Here is a 24,913-nt window from a genome sequence, read left to right on the forward strand (position 1 = left end):
CGCAAGCTCTGGCCAGCGTATTAAGTCCGCCTCGGCTACGGTGTAAGATACATATCATATATATTTTAACGCGACAGCGTTAAGGTGCTCGTGTCGCAGAAAAGCCGGTGTCGGCTTCGGCGGCGTTGGCCGTGAGCGATAAATCCCAGCAGGCACTTCATGAATGAAAAACAACTTGCAAGATGGGCTGGGTGGGAATCGAACCAGGGTCTCCGGAGTGTGAGACGGAGGCGCTACCACTGAGCCACGAGTTCGATGCTTCACAGCGGTACGAACGCGCCTCGAGTGAATGCGGTGTTGCCTTAGAAACGAGCTGTTTCTAAGGCTCAGGCGTGCGTCGCTTGCTCAGGCGCACATTTCGTTGCCGCGCCGAACGCTGCGTTGCTCGACGCTCACCGCGTCCGATGCGGGGCGCGTAGTCGCTGCGCCGTAGCCCATTGTCTCCACATCCCCTGGCGGGTCGACGGGAACGCTGTCACGTTCCACTCTTGAAGGCGAAGCTTAAGCGTCCTCCAGGTTTTACACCATGGCCTCGGCGAGGCCAAATCGAAAACGCCCCAAGCGTCTCAATGCGCTTACTTGTCCGGGAGGAATTCAGAGACAGCACAGCGGTGTTCAGTTGGACATACATGCGTTCGCATTCTTAACGCATAAAAAGTGCTAAAAGACGTCATCGGATCTTTTTCTTTATTTTTTACGAAATCCAGGACTCGTTTCGCCGTACTGCTTGTAAAATAGGCTTATGTAATAATGTCTACTTGAATTCAACATTTCTTCTGCACATTAGCGTGGAGCCCTACGTGGTTATTACAGAGAGCCTGTTCTTTCATCTTATTTCGTAACTTCACGTCTTTTTTCTAAAGGCAAACTAAATGGGATATATCGCCTAAGAAGGTATATAAGAGCGTTGTAAGTAGTCTGTTTACTCTGCCTTTGTATCGCTCTGTGTACAACGCAAGCCCTGGGCAAGAAGTTCTAAAACATGCTAAAAGAATGTTCGTGCCATCTGGTGTGCAGACAATTTTCTTTACTCTGCAAACTGCTATGCTACTCGCAAAAACAGGGATGGAAAAGAAACGTTGTTCCTTGAGGTATAAAATGCTATGTTGAACGCCGGAGACGATTGAGGCCGTTTTTCTCGACTGTAGGGACGTGGTTTTCTTCTGGGATATACTCTAACATGCATTCGACAAAGAACTGCCATTACATGCGCATGCAAGGGATAACGTTTTTTTTTTCTCGCAGTAAAAAATGAAGATGCTGCACCTTTTGATCTAGTAAGGTTACTGGGTCTGCACAGTAAATGAAGATATCAGTTTGCTTTTTCCACAATGATGTTGTTGCAAAAGCTGCTCGTGATTATTTTCGCAAGGCTATGATATTCTTTCTCGAATTGCATAAAACACAGAGCTGTAGTGCACAGTTCGACAAGAGTTCATCTGCTCAGGTAACATGATGATGAAGAAATTGCGGTCACTGACCAAGTCAATTGAAAATAAACAGAACGTCTCTTTGTTATTTTCACTTTGACTTGGTAAGTGACCCCAATTCCTTCATGAACACAGTGTTGTGCTGCTGAGTGGGTGCTGCGTGTAGAAACTGTACCGCATATGAAAGTTTTCTAATTTCAACAAGCTCAGATCATGATTTGCTCACATCCGGTTTCTGGTAATATCTTTGCCATTTTCACTTGGGGCATCTATTTATGTGCATTGAATTTTACCTGCAATAACGCCAGAAAAGAATGTGACCAAAGCGTAATGGTTTGAATATCGGGCTCCTCCGCTATAGATCCTGTGTTTTAATCCCCTCGTTCGTCAATTTTAATATTATCCATTTATTTATCTCTTACACAGTGCTTGGTTGAAAATGACAAGCTTGCAGACTTGCGAAACCGTTTCATGGCACGAGGAGAGTATTAGGAAAATCCAAGTTCTACCCATCATTCCCATGCTGGCTGAACCACCCTGTCTGCAGATTCTGCAGACACTAGCGCCAGAGCCTTCCCTAGTATTTATTGCATGAAAGTTTATGACCTCGGTAACCGGTAAGGCAATAAGGATTAGGGCAGTTCCACCAATTTCGCGGTGCATGCTCAGGTACAGGCTGTCTTGTATACCAGGAAAGGAGCCGGCGCTCGTGCCGCCCAAAGTACAGCGTTCGAGTGTTGTAAGCTAATGCGTGTGGCCTGAAGCCAGTCTAAGCTAGTGACATGGCGAGCCACCTGCTGTGTTACCACAAGCTTTGCTAGATTAATCTTCATGCTGGGATATCGAGAACCGGTATCAAGGAGACCACCGAGATAGCGCAAGAACTTCGCAGCCGAGGTGAGACAAAAGTCTACAACATTCACTCTTGTAAAGCGGTAAGTGAGTTGGAGTTCACAAACCATATGACTTGAAACAGGCAAGATTGGCGCCGCCATGTCGAGGCATGAGGCACCTGAAGTGCTGATTGGCGGGGGGCACCTGTCTCCCTCTCACGCGCACCCCATCCCGGCCAATCACGATTTCAACAACGGACGAAGTGGACGCCTACGGCATTGCTTTGCGGAGCCACAAAAATTGGTGAATAGCCAGGTACTAGCAAAATCCTTCGGATAGAAGATTCATACAGTGCATGGGATCTGCACAATTTTTGTATAACAGAACTCTGCCCGTAGGCTTAGCGAAAGACCGTCTCTGTGGTAAAAATTGTTTGGATTGAAAGAAAGCAAATCCTTTGTCTAGCACACCGATTAGCGCTGCGAGACTTTCCTGCAGATGAAATTAAATTTAACTTTCAACGCTTAACTCGCCTTTTGCGTGATCCGAATGCGCATGCGCTGTATCCTAGCGGCGAGCGCCTCAAACGTTTTGTACACTGTCGGTGGTTCGTGCAGTAGACGACGCGCGCGTTTGCAACAGCGCGGGCCGCCGGCAGCATAGTCGACGAATACTCGAACTCGTACATTGTTGACGCAATGCCGACGATGCGATATTTGCGCTGTGGTTCAGGAGACTTCAGCTCTTCGCAACTATATTCAGTTGACGTACAGTACATCACAGTATAGGCTGACACGACACCGATGTCGATGACAAGTCGGCCTGACGGTAGCATTTGGTGAATGCGTTGTGAATGCGTCGAGATGCGCGCGCAGGAGCATGAAGTGGCAAACAGTGCAAGTTATTACTGTAAATGTACCTGTGAACGATACATAAATGGGCAATGATGCGGCGATCTTCGAATGACTGAAATGCAAGGTCTTGTTTTATTCGGGTAATGCTCAATTGATAGTCGTAGTTACCCGAGATGAATCTGGTTGCCCTATTATGAATGGCTTCCAACATACGGATTAAATAATCTTGATATGGTGGCGATGTGGATGAAGTGAATTGTAGTTGTGAGCGAACATAGGTCAGATATGCTAATTTTCGTACATTCGAAGGCGCGTTGCGCAAGTTTCTACGCAGGTAGCCGAGAGATTGAGAAGCTTTGGATGAGACAGCTGCTATGTGCGTTGTCCAGGATAAGTCCGATGAAAGATAAATGCCGAGATATTTGTACGATGGGGCAGTCGAAACTACGGTATTGATAAGCAAATAGTGAAACACTGATTTAGTGCGCTTTCGACTAAATACGATTAACTTGCATTTGGAGGAGTTAAGGGACATCTACGAAGTTGTGCACCATCCATAGGACAGTTCAAGGTAATTTTGGAGAGTACAATGATCATCGAAACATTTAATATTGCGGTAGACTACGCAGTTGTCAGCGAGCAACCTAACTGAGGATGAAAGGTTAGCGGCCAAGTCGTAGATGTATATGAAATAGAGTAATTGACCTAGCACATTGCCATGGAGGACACCGTACGTGACGTCGCAAAGGTTAGACGAAACGTGGTTCACAACTGTAAGCTGCTGACACGAAGACAAGAAGTCACATAGCCAAGGTAGTGTTAATGAACCAATACAAACGGCAGAGAATTTGAAAATCAAATGGCAATGAGGTACAGTATCGAAATCAAGCGAAATCAAGAAGCAGGCAATCGGTTTCATCGTTAGTGTTCATGTTACAGTCAAGGTCAGTCGGGAATTCAAATAACTGAGTGTCACATGAGTAGCCTTTTCAGAAGTCATACTTATATGAGAAAAAAAAACTTATTTGAGTCAAGGTGACAGTAGATATTAGAAGGTATAACATGTTAAAATATTTTGCAGGATATGCATGTTAGTGAAATGGGTCCATGATTACAAGGCGAGCGCTTGTCACCAGATTTAAATAGGGGAACAACCTTACCGATCTTCCAGTCCTTAGGAAGCTCACCTGATGATAAAGACTGGTTAAAGAGGAGACGCACAAAGCGACTGGAAACTTCATATGTATTCTTGAGTATTACAGAGTTGATATGATCAATGTCAAATGAAGTAGAAACTTTAAGATTCGCGATGAGTTTCGCGACACCTTCAGCAGTGATAGTTATTGGAGCCATGAAAGGCAACGGTTGTTCAGGAACAAATGACACATTGGAACAATCTTCCTGTGTAAAAACAAATGCGAAATGCGCATTGAAAGACAAAACAGAATCTTCGTCAGAAATTGGAGTTTGTTTTGCATCGTGTATTGTGATGCGATTAGTGGACTTATTCGAGGGATAAATTATTTGCCAGAATTTTTTAGGATGCTATCTAATAAGTGAAGGCAAGTCCTGCGAATATTTCTTCTTGGTTGCGCCTAATACTGTACAGTAAGCTTGTAAGCAATCCTTGTATTTATCCCAGTAGCACGCGGAATCCTTAGGTTTTGCACTATTGTAGATACGTTTATTTTTATTTCGCGATGTTTGAAGCTGTTTCGTAAGCCAAGGGTTAGTTTTATCGTTGGATATAGAGATTAGCAGCAAGTACTTGTCAAAATAGCACCTACTTTTAGTCTAAATGTACTCCTATAACTTGGAATGCACGATTTACAGCCCTTACTAGCCGTCCGCGTGGAGTTTGAGATGGTCTCACTCAGCGCAGCTTCATTACGCCGCACACAGCCCACGAGTTGGTCCATTACCGCTTGACATGAAATATAGGATAAGAAAGTGCAACGAAGGAACCTGCGTTTATATTTCAGTCCTGGCCGTACCGACTTGAACTAAAACACTTTTGGCATAGCACGATTCACAGACGAAAATCGGGAAGCGAAGACATGGCGCAGTACCAAAACCGCGTTACATAACCGTTCTTGATCGAGAGTTGTCGGTTGCACTCGCCGGCGCTTCCATGAACGAAGTGCAGCTACGCAGAGTGGTAGATCAATCTGTGCGCATTGTTATGCAGACAGACTTATTAGTTACTGAGAAACACAGTTTGCTTCTTATGCCGAAAACGTAACAAGTGAAGACCCTTTCGATACTGCACCGTAAACGATGCCTGCCATGCGGCAGGCATCGGTGTTTTCGCTCGACAGCTGTAGCATACACGCGCTCCCTAAATGAGCGCTTATGTGCGCACAGTTTACTCCAGCAATGCGCTACCGAACGCACGAAATATATAGCTGATGAACATAACACAAAAAGTGACGACCTCTTGTCAAAATCAGCAGTAGCCGCCCTCCTCAAAACGGCGACTACAGGGGGTCATATACGACCACCTAGTCGTCGTTTTCTAATTGCCCGGGACGCTGATAACTCCTCCTATTTGTGTGATACAACGCTTCTGATATGCGGTTGCGAAGTGTTCATATATGTTTTGAGCATTTCATCATTATTTCATGTCAGCGGCGCACGGCTGCACTTGAAGCAAACAGCGAGCGTGGTCGTACACGTGCCGATGTAAACAAATGCCCCCTTCTTGCCTTGCATAAATACTCAGCGCGAGAAGTATCATCCCTCTAGAGAGCTATCACCACTATCGTCAAATCATCATCATCAGCAGCAGCCTGGCTACGCTCACTGCAGGGCAAAGGTCTCTCCCGTACTTCTCCAACTACCCCGGTATGTACTAATTGTGGCCATGTTGTCCCTGCAATCTTCCTAATCTCATCCACCCACCTAACATTCTGCCGCCCCCTGCTACGCTTCCCTTCTCTTGTAATCCAGTTCGTAACCCTTAATGACCATCGGTTACCTTCCCTCCTCATTATATGTCCTGCCCATGCCCATTTCTTTTTCTTGATTTCAACTCTAATGTCATTACCTCGCGTTTGTTCCCCCACCCAATCTCTTCTTTTCTTATACCTTAACGTTGCACCCATCACTATTATTTCCATAGCTCATTGCGTCATCGTAAATTTAGGCAGAGCCCTTTTGGTAAACCTCCAGGTTTCTGTCCCATAAGTGCGTACTGGTAAGACACAGCTGTTATGCACTTTCTTTTGAGGGATAATAGCAACCTAACATAATCCTAATCCATAAGAAACGGGACGCCAAAGACTTGAAAAATTACAGGCCGATCAGCTTGCTGTCAGCTGCCTAAAAACTATTTACTAAGGTAATCACAAATGGAATCAGGAACAGCTCAGACTTCTGTCAAGCAAAGAACCAGGAAGGATTCCGTAAAGGCTACTCAACAATAGACCATACTCACACTTTCAATCAGGTGATAGAGAAATGTGCGGAATATAACGAACCCTTATATATAGCTTTCATTTATTACGAGAAAGCGTTTGATTCTGTCGAAACCTCAGCAGTCATGGAGGCATTACGGAATCAAAGTGTAGACGAGCCGTATGTAAAAATATGGAAAGATATCTATAGCGGCTCCACAGCCACCGTAGTCCTCCATAAAGGAAGCAACAAAATCCCAATAAAGAAAGGCTTCAGGCAGGGAGATACGATCTCTCCAATGCTATTCACAGCGTGTTTACAAGAGCTATTCAGAGACCTGGATTGGGAAGAATTGGGGATAAAAGGTAATGGAGAATACCTTAGTAACTTGCGATTCGCTGATGATATTGCCTTGCTTAGTAACTCAGGGGACCAACTGCAATGCAAGCTCACTGACCTGGAGAGGCAAAGCAGAAGAGTGGGTCTTAAAATTAATCTGCAGAAAACTAAAGTAATGTTTAACAGTCTCGGAAGAGAACAGCCATTTACAATAGGTAGTGAGGCACTGGAAGTGGTAAGGGAATACACCTATTTAGGGCAGGTAGTGACGGCGGATATTTCCGCAATCAGGTTCCCGCATATCACCTGATTGATAGTGTGAATATGGTCTCTTGTTGAGTAGCCTTTACGGAATCCTGCCTGGTTCTTTGTTTGACAGAAGCCTAAGGTGTTCCTGATTCTATTTGCGATTACCTTAGTAAATACTTTGTAGGCAACGGACAGTAAGCTCATCGGTCTATAATTTTTCAATTCTTTGGCATCCCCTTTCTTATAGATTAAGATTATGTTGGCGTTCTTCCAAGAATGCGGTACGCTCTAGGTCATCTGGCATTGCGTATGCAGGGTGGCCAGTTTTTCTAGAGCAATCTGCCCAGCATCCTTCAACAAATCTGCTGTTACCTTATCCTCCATAGCTGCCTTCTCCCTTTGCAAAGCTCCCAAGGCTTTCTTTACTTCTTCCGGCGTTACGTGTAAAATGTCACATTCCTCTAGACTATTTCCTCTTCCATTATCGCCGTAGGTGCCGCTGGTACGGTAATAATCTCTATAGAACTCCTCAGCTACTTGAACTATCTCATCCATATTAGTAATGATATTGCCGGCTTTGTCTCTTAACGCAAACATCTGATTCTCGCCTATTCTTAGTTTCTTCTTCACTGCTTTGGGACTTCCTCCGTTCCTGAGGGCATGTAGATTTTGCCGTCCTATTGGCGTACGTTTAATGCATTTCTAACAGCGGCAAATGCATGAAGTTGGCTGCTACGATACGGCTAACATCCGCTGAGCTGAATTGACCCCCGGTCAAACTTGAGTTGGCCCCTGGCGAATGCTCACGTTCATGCATTTTAACTTCCGAAGCATGCTTGGATTCATATTAAGTAGGAATAAATAGGAATAATGGGAATGGAAGCGTAGGTGCTGCGGCAATCGTATTACGGTGCGATGTATTCGTTCCGAGGCACATCGCGCGGTGTGCTCGGTGTATAGCTGCACGATAGCCCGTCATCATATTTCGCCGACTCGACGTTGCCAGTCGCGCCAGAGTGGTTGCCGGCCCCGGTGCCCTGCCCAGGAAGCGTCCAGTCACGAAAAACGAAAATTACGATCGACGAATGCACAAAAGCATTTCAATTCATTTCACGTCTAAGCAATCTGCGTCCCGCTGCGCCCCCGACGAAGTATACATATTGTTTCTCCCGGAGCCCGCTAAGGTGGCGGCTCCAAGGCTCAATGCGAAAAGCGCATTGCACGCCCTTGCTTCTCCGAGCATAGCTTCTACGTTGATACGCACTCGACATGTGTGTACTGAGAAGCGTGCCTACATTTAGCAGCAGGTTTCAAGCAATCACGTCTTTACTTACGCACACATTACCTTCCGATGCCAGGTTCTGCGTAGACAGCTCTAGAAGCCTGCGCAAATGCGATTACATGCGTTCGTTCGTAGATAAACACTTGTGCTGCGAGGCTTGACTGTGACGTTTACACGACGCTGGCGTACTAGGCATGCAGTAAAGAAAAGAATCTTCGGCACTGCACGTGTGTGGAATCGGCATGTGTGCCGCGCTGCAGTGATAACTTCCGCGAGCAAATGTGGATTGAAACGCCCATTTGCTCCTCACGTATACTCGCACGAGTTGACTGTTGCCATTGATTGTGTTCCCAATAATTGTATCGAGCCTAGCAGGCAATTTGCCTTAGCATTGCGCATCACACTGATTGTAACCTGCGGATGGAAAACCTACCCGCTTTTGTCACCGGCAGCCTTGATCACGTTATTCACAGCCCCGGTTTATGATCTAGTTAGTGTAATGGAACAACTGCTTTGGGCAATGCTAGTGGATATTAAGAGCATTTTCTGGAAGTGAATAAATAAAAAGTACGATTGGGTCTTCTAATTGGCAGAGGCTTAAGAAGGCGTACATTATTATTATTATTTGTTTTAAACACATATACACATATATACAGTTACCTGAAAGGGAAATCGAGGAGCAGGCTGGCAACTGTCACCGGAAGGTACACAACGCCTGCCTACTCTTCTGAAGGGAGGTGACAGCAACACAGAAATGGAAGATAAAGGCGTACATTTCACGAAACAAAACAAAGCAAGAAATGGTGCAGCTTCAAAGCTCTGTGAGAATCTATCCTGTGCAAATTATGCAGGATATTCTACGAAGAATTTTGCAGGTACCTGAATATACGGCCTTGTATGGGGTTCAGCAAAACAATACCAGGTGCCACTGAGCACGTGCTGCTGGGCGAGTTGGTTATGCATGATTGCAAAGAAGGCACCAAATAAAACAACAGACGAAGGAAGGAGACACGAGACACATAGGCGCACTAACAACCGAGTGTTTTATTTCTTGACATAGAAATATGTAGCTGCTGTCAAGTATCAAAACAACAAGAAGAAACAGGGCCGTCATCTGCATCGCGCAAGGAAGCCACGATACAGAATAACTTCTAAGTGTCGCTCCGAGGATACGCCAGTTCCTTTGTCGAAAGAAAAACTGAGGCTTCACTCATATAATCATCACCACGCTTCTTGATCTCCAGCGCTTCCAATATCTATCTCCCTTGTCAGTTGATCATCAGTTCTGTTACAAACACACGTTCTATCAAAATCTGGAATGCACCTGTGAGCCTTGCAATGCGCACTTAATGGACCGGAGAGCTGGTTTTCCATTTTATATCGATGCTCATACAATCTGCCATTCAGACATCTGCCCGTTTGGCCTACATATGATGAACCACATGACAAGGGAACCGAATAAACAACTTTTTTTACACATCCGACATGTTTCTGCCCATGTTTTTTTGCGCACACCTGTTTATTTTCCCGATGTTCTGCGTTCACCCCGGCACACATCAACCCAAGACGTTTCAAAGCGGAAAATAAAACCCAAACACCAGCTCGCTTACCTACTTTTTTCAGATTGTGAAATATGCCGTGAACATATGGAATGATAGCACACCTGGTTTGAGAAGGGCGTGCTCGACCCTGGTTTACAACGTTAGGCTGCTTGAGCTGTCTGAGCGTTTTTTCTGCAACAGATACGAACACATGGTGAGGATAACTTGCCCCTTTGAGGTGGCTGGCCTTACAATGAAAACTGCTTTGCAGCCGATGGACACATGACTTGTTAAGTGCGTTGGTTAGACATGATTGAATGATGCCTCTTTTTTTACTTTTGAATGAGCTGAATGGTAGGAGAGGATGGGTTTGCTAGCCCTTGGCTTGAACTGCCAGCACAGAAGACACGATAAGAAAGGGAACTCTAAATCTAAAAATCCTAAACAGTTGTCGGCTGGAAGCTCCTGAGTCAGGGTTAGAGGATGCAAGGCTGTTTTAAACTCTGACAGTACTAATTATGACTGGGTCTCCAATTCTGAACTGTCACAATCTAGGAACACAAAAAAGTCATCCACAAATCTAAAGATCTGCAGAACATTTGTCCCCAATATGTACTGCTTTAGCAGGTGTTTTAAAGCTAAAGAGATGTCGCTTAAAACTAGAGCTATACAAGAACCTATACACACACCCTCTTTCGGTATAAAGACGCCGTCATTCCATTTTATGTGCGTGGACTTCCCATTGACGACCCGTTTCGCATGAAGAATTCTGAAAGCGTCGTAAAATATATCGCACAGAATGAAAACAAAGGGCTATCCGCCTCCTCTGTTGACATAAAAGACTTGTATTACTCGATACCACAAAATGAATTGATGGAAAGCGGCAATGAATCTATCGATAAATTTGGAGCAGTTGCTTTCCAGAATGCCTCAGGCATAGCAGTAGGTTCATTTTTGGAACTGCTGTCTGTGCACCTGATGTCCACGCACATAAAATGGGATGACGACGTCTGTCTACAGAAAGAGGGTGTGTGTATAAGTTCGTGTATAGCCCCTGTTTTAGGCTACATCCTTTTAGCTTCAAATGACAACCTGTTAAAGAAGTGCACATCGGGGACAAATGTTATGCAGAACTTTAAATTTGTGGATGACTTTTTAGTGTTCTTAGATTGTGACCATCCAGAATTGGAGAACTAGTCATCATTAGTATTGTCAGAGTTTAAAACAGCCTTGCATCCTCTAACCCTGACTCACGAGCTTCCGGCCGACAACTGCTTAAGATCTTTAAATTTAGACTTCACTTTCTCATCGTGTCTTGTGTGCTGGCAGTTCAAGCCAAGGGCTAGCAAACCTATCCTCTCCTACCATTCAGCTCATTCAAAAGTAAAAAAAGAGGCATCATTCAATCATGTATAACCAACGCACTTAACAAGTCATGTGTGCATCCGCTGCAACACAGTTTTCATTGTCAGGTCAGCCGCCTCAAAGGGGCAAGTTATCCTCACTATGTGATCGTATCTGTTGCAGAAAAAAATGCTCAGAGAGCTCAAGCAAACTAACGCTGTAAACCAGGGTCGAACAGGCCCTTCTGAAACCAGGTGTGCTATCGTTCCATATGTTCACGGCATATCTCACAATCTGAAAAAAGTAGGTAAGCGAGCTGGTGTACGGGTTTTCTTTTCCGCTCCAAAACGTTGGTTTGATGTGTGCCAAGGCAAACGCAGGACATCGGAAAAATAAACAGGCGTGCGCAAAAATGCATGGGAGAAACAGGTCGGATGTGTAAAGAAAGTAAGTTTATTCGGTTCCCTTCTCATGTGGTTCATCATATGTAGGCCAAACGGGCAGATGTATGAATGACAGATTGCATGAGCATCGATATAAGATGGAAAACCAACTCTTCGGTCATATAAGTGCGCATTGTAAGGCTCCCAAGTGCATTCCGGATTTTGATAGAACGTGTGTTTTGAACAGAGCTGATGATCAACTGACAAGGGAGGTATTGGAAGCGCTTGAGATCAAGACGCGTGATGATGATTGTATCAGTGAAGCCTCAGTTTTTCTTTCGACGAATAATAATAATATTTGGGGTTTTACGTGTCAAAGCCACTTTCTGATTATGAGGCACGCCGTAGTGGAGGACTCCGGAAATTTTGACCACCTGGGGTTCTTTAACGTGCACCTAAATCTAAGCACACGGGTGTTTTTGCATTTCGCCCCCATCGAAATGCGGCCGCCGTGGCCGGGATTCCATCCCGCGACCTCGTGCTCAGCAGCCCAACACCATAGCCACTGAGCAACCACGGCGGGTAGTTTCGACGAAGGAACTGGCGTATCCTCGGAGCGACACTTAGAAGTTATTCTGTATCGTGGCTTCCTTGCGCGATGCAGATGACGGCCCTGTTTCTTCTTGTTGTTTTGATACTTGACAGCAGCTACATATTTCTATGTCAAGAAATAAAACACTCGGTTGTTAGTGCGCCTATGTGTCTCGTGTCTCCTTCCTTCGTCTGTTGTTTTATTTGGCGGCTTCTTTGTAATGATACCAGGTGGACCAACGTGTTCCTGTACCTTCAGAAGTTGTGTATGCGAGTCGAAAGCGTGCGGGCATATGTGTGACGACAGCAACACAGCGGCAGCAACGCTGCAGACGATCGTATGACGGCAATGGCATGATTTCTACGCCGGCCATTTCACGCGAGCCTACAACGTGGCCATTCTTGTGTGCTACCTAGGTAGTGGACAAGCATAAGTGAGAGAAACGTGAATTACGACGTCGTCAACGACTACTTGTCTATACTCGTATGTACACACAGCTATCTCATGCGGTGTATGTTAAAACCACGAAGTCATTTGTACTTCGGCGAACGAATGCTAAAACTTGATTGACTTGTGCGATAATGAAGTTTGTACAATGCCGCACGGTTTCTTTGTAGCGTAAGCTGCCACGAGGAAAGTACTCAGCAAAGTTATTGATACTACAATGTAACACAGCTTTAGAAGGAGCGTAGCGTGCGTGTGACCCTGGCCAACTGATTCTGCTTCTAGTGGCGGACGCAGCATGGCTGCCTCCTCACGAGCCGCTGCAGCGGCCGGCGCTGGCCTCGGATCTTCGTTCTGCGGCGTCATCATCATCATCACCATCAGCCTGGCTACGCCCACTGCAGGGCAAAGGCCTCTCCCATATTTCTCCAACAACCCCGGTCATGTACTAATTGTGGCCATGCCGTCCCTGCAAACTTCTTAATCTCATCCGCCCACCTAACTTTCTGCCGCCCCCTGCTACGCTTCCCTTGCCCTGGAATCCAGACCGTAACCCTTATTGACCATCGGTTATCTTCCCTCCTCATTACATGTCCTGCCCATGCCCATTTCTTTTTTTTTGATTTCAACTAAGATGTCATTAACTCGCGTTCGTTCCCTCACCCAATCTGTTCTTTTCTAATCCCTTAACATTACACCTATCATTCTTCTGTATCATTCCCTGTAGTCCTTGGGTACGCCGCAAGGCGTACCCAAGGACTACAGGGTCGTTCTGACACTCATGCGCATCGGAGAAGGACAGAAGACTGTGGGTGTGCCACATTGTGACATAACAGGATGCCCGTGCAAAATGGAAAGAATTGAGAGTCGCCTAAGTTTACATACGTTATTTGAATGGTAAATAATTAGGACTTGTCGAAGTTATCAGGTTAAATTAACAATCTACCATAATTCACCTTAATCCACCTTCATTCACCTTTAGTCCACCTTGCTCTAATTTGTACCAACATTAATCCACCGTAGTAAACCTTAGTCTACCTTATTCCACCCAAATCCACCTTCACCGACCTTAATCAACCTTAATCTGCTCTCACCTACCAAAATCCACAATACTCCATTTTTGACAGTGGGCCACGGCGTCCGTCCGACGCCATGGCCGCTCACCGTGGCACTTCGTAGTGCGAACTGCAGTAGGTCCACAGCCGGGAACGTGACATCATCACTTGGTCACCTGGGTTTACTTAGCCGTGTGATGGTAACATCGTACGCTCGGCAGTAGGGGATCGGAACGAAATGTTTTTGTTCTTGTGTTAGTTTCGTTTCACTGAAAATCGTCCCATTTGCGTTCTTCTATGGAACGAAAAAAATATCCGTAACGATTCATAACGATTTAGGTTAGCATGCAAATATTTTCGAAGCAAAGTATTGACAAAAACTACAGCAACTCTGAGACCGTGCTCAGTGACTTCAGTGAAGTCACTGAGCATGATCTAAGAGGTACCACGTCGTCAAGTACACTCACTGAAATGCGAGACCACTGTTGCGATAAAACAAAGCAAAATTAACATGAACAAACGATAAAACTTCGGTAACAAAGCATTGTGCCCATAGTAAGCGAAACGATAACCTCTTCAGTGCGTACGCCCCTGAGTTTCGCACCTGTGCCTCACTTCGGGAATCGCCAGCCGTTTCTGCGCACGCGCCAGTACAAGCGGGATGTGTTTTGACGCACTCGACATGTGTGCGCTGAGAAGCGTGCCTGCACTTAACAACCGGTTTCAAGCAACCATGCCTTTACCTACGTACGCACTATCCGCGTGTGCCAGCTTCCGTTTAGACAGTTCCACAAGCCTGCGCAACAGCGATTAGATGCGCTATTTCGTAGATGAACGAAAACCATTTCGTTCCGTGACACTGACTGTGCACCTATAAGCAGTGAAACATGTACAAATTGGGGTGGTACCATTTATTTGCGTGAACGATTTGCATTTTAATTGAATACATCAATTACTCGGGCGTCGATGAACAATGCTGCCAGTACGTTCAGTGATGCCGCCTGGGCAAAGTTGTTGCAGACACGGTATTTCTAACTTATGAGGTATGATAAACCATACAGACTGGGATACATAGCGCAAAAAATGTCACGCCATCTATACTTTTATCAAGGAAAGAGCTTGAATTTTTGGGCATAGTGGTCACATGACTGCTTTTTCTTACTTCCCTTTAGCGTGCCTATTGCAGTGGCGTCCCAGTGAGTATATGTATACTCACCAGCTGCAATAAATCAATTGTTGAAAGTTAGCGCTCGTCCTGTGTTCCTGCTTGTCCCTGTGTCATGTATCCCAGTCTGTATGTATCCCACCAACACGCCCAAACTTCTTTCCTGCTAAAGTTCATAAACCATGTTTCGTTGTGAAAGCTAGCATATGAGTTGTGGCCGATAACTCGGAAAATTTTGCGAAAACTGCGACACCACGCTATGTTGTCCACAATTTTACCGTCTTTGCACTACAGGAATCACAAAACAAGAAATCCGCAATTCAAATGTTGTTTTCTGCTGTCGCCTGCATTCTAGCTTTCATTTGCAGGTAATTTTATAGTTGCAACGTGAAAACTTTACATGGACATGCTACCAAAGGAGATTACAGGCTTCTTTTGAAAAGCACTAGCAATGGCTTGCCTGCCTTATGTGCGGAATAAATGCCAATGTACTTCCAGGAAGATAATCAGCTGTTTATATTCTCTACACTAACTTGTAAAGATTTAATTCACATAAAGAAATTTTCCACAATGCAACAATCTCAACTCCATGTTGACAGTGACCTTCAATAATTACGTAGGTAAAAAATGTGTGCTGTAAATTTCTCCGAATCTCTTATGAAATCACTCATCTATTGTGTACGCTCAACATCTCTTGCAAGCTTTTAACGCGCTAGCGTGAAGGGCCCAGTGTCGCGGAAAGTCCGGCGTGTAGCGTCGGTCAGCGCTTCGGCACTTCGAATAATATGCCTAACCATGCACACCCAACCACTCTTCTACCACCAAAGTTGCTAATACCTTGTCTTTCAATCTTTACAAAGTTATTCTTCGGAATTTCGATAACGGCAGCCCCCCAACAAATGTAATGAAAAAAAAACGAAACACCTACAGCCCATGACTTTTGTGTTAGCTCTTCTCAGAATTAAATAGTAAAAGTGCGAAACAATAACAGGAGATCGACCCACACAGGGGGCCGCGTTTCTGCCAGAAAGGCTGCCTGCGTGGATAGCGTTCGCCGCCAGCGTTTCCCGGTGAACAATATGCTTACATAAGCTGCAGCTCCGGACAGGCCGCCATTGAAATATGAACCTGACAACGTTTAACGTTAGAACGTTATCTAGTGAGGCGAGTCTAGCAGTGTTAGTGGAGGAATTAGAGGGCAGTAAATGGGATATAATAGGGCTCAGTGAAGTTAGCAGGACCAAAGAAGCATATACAGTGCTAAAAAGCGGGCACGTCCTGTGCTACCGGGGCTTAGCGGAGAGAGGAGAACTAGCAGTCGGATTCCTCATTAATAAGAATATAGCTGGTAAAATACAGGAATTCTATACCATTAACGAGAGGGTGGCAGGTCTTGTTGTGAAACTTAATAACAGGTACAAAATGAAGGTTGTACAAGTCTACGTACCTACATCCAGTCATGATGACCATGAAGTCGAAAGCTTCTATGAAGACGTGGAATCGGCGATAGGTAGAGTGAAAACTAAATACACCATACTAATTGGCGACTGCAATGCCAAGGTAGGCAAGAAGCAGGCTGGAGACAAGGCAGTGGGGGAATATTGCATAGGCACTAGAAATAGCAGGGGAGAGTTATTAGTAGAGTTTGCGGAACAGAGTAATATGCGGATAATGAATACTTTCTTCTGTAAGCGGGACAGCCGCAAGTGGACGTGGAGGAGCCCAAACGCCGAGACTGAAAATGAAATAGATTTCATACTCTGCGCTAACCCTGGCATCATACAAGATGTGGACCTGCTCGGCAAGGTGCGCTGCAGTGACTACAGGATGGTAAGAACTCAAATTAGCGTAGACCTGAGGAGGGAACGGAAGAAACTGGTACATAAGAAGCCGATCAATGAGTTAGCGGTAAGAGGGAAAATAGAGGAATTCCAGATCAAGCTACAAGAACAGGTATTCCGCTTTAACCCTGGAAGAGGACCTTGGTGTTGAAGCAATAACTGAAGGACAATCTTGTGGGCATCATTAAGGAGTGTGCAATGGAAATCGGTGGTAACTCCGTTAGGCAGGATACCAGTAAACTATCGCAGGAGACGAAGGTCTGATCAAGAAACGCCATTGTCTGAAAGCCTCTAACCCTACAGTTAGCATAGAACTGGCAGAACTTTCCAAGTTAATCAACAATCGTAAGACAGCTGACATAAGGAAGTATATTATGGATAGTATTGAACATGCTCTCAGGAATGGAGGAAGCCTAAAAACAGTGAAGAACAAACTCGTAATTGGCAAGAATCAGATGTATGCGTTAAGAGACAAAGCGGGCAATATCAATACTAATATTGATGAGATAGTTCAAGTGGCTGAGGAGTGCTATAGAGATTTATACAGTACCAGTGGCACCCACGACGATAATTGAATAGAACAGAGTCTTGAAGAATTCGAAATCCCACAGGTAACGCCGGAAGAAGTAAAGAAAGCCTTGGGAGATATCCAAAGGGGGAAGGCAGCTGGGGAGGATCAGGTAATAGCAGATTTGTTGAAGGATGGTGGGCAGATTGTTCTAGAGAAACTGGCCACCCTGTATACGCAATGCCTCATGACCTCGAGCGTACCGGAATCTTGGAAGAACGCTAACATAATCCTAATCCATAAGAAAGGGGACGTCAACGACTTGAAAAATTATAGACCGATCAGCTTACTGTCCGTTGCCTACAAACTATTTCCAAAGGTCATCGCAAATAGAATCAGGAACACCTTAGACTTCTGTCAAGCAAAGGACCAGGCAGGATTCCGTAAAGGCTACTCAACCATAGACCATATTCACACTATCAATCAGGTGATAGAGAAATGTGCGGAATATCACCAACCCTTATATATAGCATTCATTGTTTACGAGAAAGCGTTTGATTTTGTCGAAACCTCAGCAGTCATGGAGGCATTGCGGAATCAGGGTGTAGACGAGCCGTATGTAAAAATACATAAAGATATCTATAGTGGCTCCACGGCCACCATAGTCCTCCATAAAGAAAGCAACAAAATCCCAATAACGAAAGGCGTCAATCAGGGAGATACGATCTCTCCAACGTTATTCACAGCGTGCTTACAGGAGGTATTGAGGGACCTGGATTGGGAAGAATTGGGGATAAGAGTTAATGGAGAATACCTTAGTAACTTGCGATTCACTGATTATATTGCCTTGCTTAGTAACTCAGGAGACCAATTGCAATGCATGCTCACTGACCTGGAGAGCCAAAGCAGAAGAGTGGGTCTAAAAATTAATCTGCAGAAAACTAAAGTAATGTTTAACAGTCTCGGAAGGGAAAAGCAATTTACAATAGCTAGCGAGGCACTGTAAGTGGTAAGGGAATACATCTACTTAGGGCAGGTATTGACGGCGGATCCGGATCATGAGACGAAAATAATCAGAAGGATAAGAATGGGCTTGGGTGCGTTTGGCAGGCATTCCAGATCATGAACAGCAGGTTGACATTATCCCTCAAGAGAAAAGTGTATAATAGCTGTGTCTTTCCAGTACTCACCAACGGGGCAGACACCTGGAGGCTTACGAAAAGGGTTCTACTCAAATTGAGGACGACGCAACGAGCTATGGAAACAAGAATGATAGGTGTAACGTTAAGGGATAAGAAAAGAGCAGATTGGGTGAGGGAACAAACGCGAGTTCAAGACATCTTAGTTGAAATCAAGAAAAAGAAATGGGCATGGGCAGGACACGTAATGAGGAGGGAAGATAACCGAATAAAACTTGGTGCCGGGCTAGTTGGTGATGCATTCTTTAAAACTCTCACTCTCACTCTCAAAACCTAACAAAACAAGACAAACTTGCGAATTTAGTTTCGCATGTGATGGTTTGCGAGTGCGTGCCACCGTTTTAAGAAGCAATGGTTCTGGGCAGAAGTGCAAGTGCAAAAGCTATAGTTTTGCTGGAAGCTTTCCACATACAAAAAAAGGCGGGTCTGTGCATCAGCGATGCTTCAATAAATTTGTGCTCGGCTGATCGCACACTTCTGGGGAAATTCGAAAAACCATAACGGTATGGCTTTTCTTCAATTGGTGATGTGTTCACTTCTTGCTGCTTGGGAGTTTTATCATCTCGCTTCGCGTGCATGACATTGTTTTCGATATGGCGATAAAGAAGGCTGGTGTAGTTCGGGTGTGCGCATGTGTTGTGATTCTTTTAAATATAGAACTTTTGCGAAAAAATAAACCAGTTGTCAGTAGCGTTTCTTCGTCGTCGTGTCGTCTTTTCATCGTGTGTCCGTTCCTTTTTAGCGCTACCATCAGTTTTAAATCAAGATAACCGATGGTCATTAAGGGTTAGGGACTGGATTCCAAGGGAAGGGAAGCAGGGGGCGGCAGAAATTTAGGTGGGCGGATGAAATTAAGAAGTTTGCAGGGACGGCATGGCCACAATTAGTACATGACCGGGGTTGTTGGAGAAGTATAGGAGAGGCCTTTGCCCTGCAGTGGGCGTAACCAGGCTGATGATGATTATGAAGCTGTAGTTGCGGGAAGCATGAAAAACAGTCAAGGGTCTTATAATGCAATCCCGTTTCACTCTTAAAGACGAAGCTTTAGCGTCCCCGAAATTTTATATCTAACTTCAGGCGTTCTCTATTGCCTAGCTCTTTCATGCTCTACTGCTCCAAGAAAAAGGATGTTTGTGTTCTGGCAAACTATGTAATCACTGTCCGACAAGTGAGTTGCGGATATTAGGAGAGATACCTGTTTGTCTTGTATACATGCACGTAATTCCGTAGATGCCTCAGGAGCATAACTGTTTGTCAGAGAAACTGCTACGAAAAGGGCCTGCTGTGATGGTGTGCATTGTATGTGAATTGAGGTTTAGCATCGTAATATGACCTGTTTTATATGTCGCGCATCGTCAAAATTAACTTGCATTAGGCTACTTAGTTGCAGGGTTCATAATAGCTTTACAGCATGCTACAATTGCTGATAAGGCCTAAATTCTGTAGGAAGCTTGCGGGGCAATACGTTTTTCGTGAGGTGTTTGTTCTCAAACAAATTAAGAACGCGTTCTATAATTCAGCAAGCAATTTGAAAGCAACAAAATTAGATTCTGAGAGTTAAGGTGCCAAAAGCACAAGATAATTCTGGGGCACGACAAGTAGCTGGGGGGGGGGGGGCATTCAGGAATAATTGTGACCACCAGATGTTCTTTGACATGCACTCAATGCACGGTACACAGCCGTTCTTGCATTTCGTCCCCCATCGAAATGCGGCCACCGCGACTGTGATTCGAGCCCGCATCTTCGAGCTTAGCAGCGCAACGCTAGAGCCACTACGCCACCACGGGGGATTAAGAAGGCAACGGCGATGAACCTTATCTGCATTCAAGTTCTTGTTTTAAAAAAAATTCATAATCACGACGTGAACATTTCACATAGATATGTTGCAGAAGGAATTACACCCGATATTTTAAGGAAAAAACCAGTCACAAAACTCAAAGGCCAAGAAGAGAGGTTCACACCACAACGACTGGACTATCCACTGAGCTTTATAAGAAACGCGTAATCCCAGCAAGGCCAGCAGTGCATGCGCAACCACAGCATCACTAATCACAGAGTATGGAAACACAAGATAAGATTTCGCATCTATCGTGACCGACCTGTTGTCGTCGTTGTGTGAACCTCTCCTCTTGTCCTTGGTGTTTTGTGACTGGTTTTTTCGTTCAAACATGTACCAGCTGGCACGGATTGCAAACCTTCTACATCCTATAGGAAGTTGCCTTTTGTGCCACACAGGAACAACAGATTCCATGCGCAGGAGTGTAGACACATATCGCTTATTTCTAGATCACAGAATAATTGGTCTGGTAGCAAATACAGGGTCAAAAAATTAGTGATGTTTTTACACCAAGTTATAAAAGGCGAAGGCACCATTATAAAATAAAGATGGCTGGGCTTAGTTTCTGAAAAAAGAAAGCATTACTAAACGTAAATCGCAATGTATAGCAAGTTTTATATTTTATGCATGTCCAAAACTAAGCTGTTATTTCTTTCATTTCTTTCAATATTGATCTGTAGCACCGAAATATAATCGTCAATACTACCATGGTCTTAACACTGTATTTTGAAGATAAATATTCTGTAATTAAGAATTTGTTCTGCTCAAGATACACAAATAGAGCGTGAACGAAAATTTGGGCGTGGCGAGAATAAGTCTTTAAGAATCACTTGAAGCAGGCTTCCTTAAATGCTTCCATCTGGCATGACACTTAGCATTAGAAGAAAATTTGTTCCTTCGGCAGCAGGAGGTACTATCAGAATTTTAGAATTTCGGGTTTCAACTGCATCAAACAGCTCGGATGATGTGCCATCCATTACCAGCACAAACCTAGATAGATTATAATTGTTTTTAATGGCCACATTTGTGCTTGCAACACTCGAACCATGAAGATCCTGCTTGATCTCCCTGCCGTTTTTGCAGCCGTTTTATGCAGCCACTTTATGCAACTTGCGGCAATGTTATTGTCGCGCCGCGGTCGGGAACACGGGAAAGAAGCTTCACCACGAGATCTAACTGGAAACTAAAATTTTATTTAGAAAAAGAAAATATTGCGTTGTGGCCTGTAGTTTCTTTATTGGGTCCTCTTTCGCCACCGCTAGCCTAACTCATAATAGATCCACAACTATCTTAAATGTAAGAGTGGCTGAGGCCTGAAGTTATTTACCCAGTTATTCTAGTTCGTCACAACAGTGCGCCATATTGATTTTTACCCCCGAACAAGTTAGCCTGCATACACTTCACCTAGTAGCCCTTCAATTGCATCCCCCATCTTGTTTCTTTTCATAGTGGCTTCATCTTGAAAACGGGCTGAATTCTTTCGCAGCATGTGTATAAATTTATAATTTTTTTTACTGCTGCACAACGTTACCCGCCATTCTACAATGAACAATCTTTTTCTTTGCTTTTGTATCGTGGTATCTGATGGCGTTTGCCTTGCTAACGAGAACTTATCGTAATACAAGTCACATGTTACAATATAACTTACCCAACATAAAAAACAAATAGCGTATCTTGCCGTTACATATCGCGTTGTGATATTGTGTAACGAAGACAAATATTTTCCTTGAGACTCATGCGCCAGAAATAATGTTTAATGGTTTGCACCTCTACTGCTAAGTAGCATATGCTTAGAATTGAAGTCATGCTTCACACCCGGGTAGCTTTTGTTGTAAAGATTGCGTTGGTTGAACATTCTCTCAACAGACTGGGTGTATATTCTTAAAATGCGAAATAATGAATTGCCTGGTCGATACATGTATATTTTGATTTGCGCAGCATGACCATGTAGAACTTTTCTCACTCCCTTCCTCGATTGTTGTGAGGGTCTCACTTAATAATATTTGCACTGCAAAAGTTCACGCATCAATTGTCATGCGCATGAGACGTCCTTGTGCTTGAATTCATAATGTCATGGTGAAATTTATAGCCCGCGTAAAAAGCACTCATTCATTTTTGTAACCATTTTTCTTTTCTTAAAGAACTCCGAATCAGTGTCTTGAAAGTTCATTTCAATTGGACTACTTCTTTAAATTAAGAACGCCAACGACGTTTACTTTCGCATTTCTTAGACTAGCGCAATACAACAAGGAAAGTTGGTTCGGCGAGATATAGTTGAACCTGGACGAATAATAGTGAACGTGATATCTGTGTCGCATGGAGAAATAAAATTGCGCTAGGCAGTTTCCTAAAAACACTAAGCATGTCAGGTTTGTCTGCTGCTTGCTCTTATTTCCGTATATCTAGGCGCGCTTGTACACGTCGAAAAACACGTGATAGTATACGCGGATGGCTACTTCAGCAGCTGTTTTGATTAGCTTCTTAGCATTTCCATCCTATACAGAATTATCAGAGAATCCCCGGTGCAGACACAAGGCCTGGAGTGTCGCAATTTACTTTGCGCGCTGTTTCTACACACTGACACCACTCCATACAGCAGTGCTACATACAAAGAAAAAAACAGGCGCTTTCCAACAACAAATGCACCGCAAATTCATGATCAGGCAGTCTTATTATGGAAAAAAAATATTGAGCTAAATGCTCTAAAAATATTGTTACGGGTGGATGAAGGAAGAGAGAGGAAGAAGAATATTGCAGACGCTGGCTGATGCGTGTACGTGGTGGTCAGCCATCTTAACAGCTCTGACTCCTCCTGTAAATATACTGTAAATATAGTTTTCCTGTACTCGCGACATCTCCGTGGCAATATTATGTAATTAACTGGAAGAGCTGGAATAAATTAGTGACAATCACCACAACAAAATCAATGTTAATAGGTGATTGTAGAGGTAATGGCGTGTGGGCAGTATTTCATACGATGCCTGCACCGTTTGTCTCCTGCTTTATACAGTCCTCACCAACTCGGAGCGCAGAAAAAAACTTGGGGCAGGCGACTGGTGTGCCGAGACACCTTTTAGTTCTTTTGACAACTCAAATCGTGTTGAGCGGGGCTCCGTCCTCGCTTGACTTGTGGTTCATAACAAGCGTCAGATCTGCGACCACCTCCTTGTACACCAGGGGGTCGAGATTCTGTGCGAGCATGTAAAAAAGGAAGGCGTCGCCAGCGTCGGCGAACTGCGCCAATGTCCGCAGGTCTTCCGAGTTGAGCAGCGGGCTCCTCGACTTTAACACCTGGAAGCGCAACATGGGTACCGCGAGGATCACGAGCCGGCCCACAAACACCACTGTGGTGAGCACTAATAACGTCACGAACCAGAACCAGAGGAAAACGTACACTTTCTCGTTGACCACGTTCAGCGGCAAGATGCACAGGGAGTCGTGCCTCTGCACGTCTCCCGAAGAGCCGAAGGAGTGGAACACGCACTTGGTCATTCGCGGAAAGACGTAGATCATGGGGTCGCGCCTTTCCTCTTGGTCCGTGAGCGTGAACCGAACCACCTGGACGCCATAGTTCCAGAACTCGCCACCGAGAAACTTGTCCATAAAGAACATCTGGCCGACGACGTTGACGAAGCTGAGAAATTCGCAGAATATGTACTTGAGTGCGTACATCCTGTGGTGGCGCATGTGCCTGTGCAGGTATTCGGTGAGCACTCGTTTCTTGTGGCTGCGGTCCTTCTCGTCCATGATGGCGACGTGCATTCCCATCGTTATGACTTCGAGAAGGCCTCCTTCCCAGTTTTTCCATAGGTAGTATGGAATGTAGAAGAACACTGCCTGTAAGAACAGCGTGAATGCCACCCATTGGTAGTAGGCGGTGTAGCGGCGCTCTGCACCACCCGAGTTGTCGACGCCCGGGTGCGGAACGTCCAGCCCGACACGCTTGTCGAGCGCCGTTGGCATAGTGAAGGTTGAGTGGATCCAGCAGTACGTGTTGAGCACATCCATTGGGAAGTCGCTCGTCGGCGGCACACACTCGATCGGATCGCCCACATACTGGCGCGCCGAGACGAGCAGGCTGAAGGCGACGAGCAACGACGACGTGACCAGCCAGTGGAGCCTGAAGACGCAGTTGTCGATGTGCACATGCCTCCGGCGCAGAAGCCGCCGAAGGCCGCCGAACAGGTTCACCAGGGACATCGCGCCACGCCGGGCTCATACTTCCGCAGACTTTTTATCCTGGTCTCCGCACCTGGAACACAGGAGCGCCGGTCAAGGAACTGTCGCGGAAGCATCTCACATGCTCGAGCCGCGCCGTCGCCACCGACTCGGGTTCGTTGTGTTCGCCGACGACAGAGCGTGCCGGGCCCACCAAAAATAAACACGCGCCTGGCAGTGTCGCCCCCTCACCGTCGGGCCCACAACATTGGACTACGCCCAGGAATTACGCCGAGCGAAGCCGAGCCACGTGTCGCGGCGATGCTCGCAGCTTCTGCGGATCGGCGGCAGGCACCCCGCGACGGTACGCATTCCTCGTCTCCCATTGTTCGCAGCTCATGCCTCATGCCTCTCGACAGACTGACGCCTCGCGTCTGCCACATTTTCTGGCTTGCTAGAAAA

General features: G+C 45.2%; 1 protein-coding gene across 3 annotated transcripts in view; it reads right to left on the reverse strand.

Moving 5' to 3' along the window:
• Positions 1-14,622: 14,622 nt before the first annotated feature.
• Positions 14,623-24,913, reverse strand: part of LOC135913224 (innexin inx2-like) — a 378,125-nt gene continuing 367,834 nt past the window's right edge. For all 3 annotated transcript variants that reach the window (XM_070533439.1, XM_070533438.1, XM_065445828.2), the window contains one exon: positions 14,623-24,545. In XM_070533439.1, the coding sequence (XP_070389540.1) occupies positions 23,384-24,493 (1,110 nt within the window). In that variant the 5' untranslated portion in view covers positions 24,494-24,545 and the 3' untranslated portion in view covers positions 14,623-23,383. The remainder of the gene's footprint in view (positions 24,546-24,913) is intronic.

The sequence above is a fragment of the Dermacentor albipictus genome, chromosome 2 (assembly GCF_038994185.2).
Source record: "Dermacentor albipictus isolate Rhodes 1998 colony chromosome 2, USDA_Dalb.pri_finalv2, whole genome shotgun sequence".
NCBI classification, from domain to species: domain Eukaryota; kingdom Metazoa; phylum Arthropoda; class Arachnida; order Ixodida; family Ixodidae; genus Dermacentor; species Dermacentor albipictus.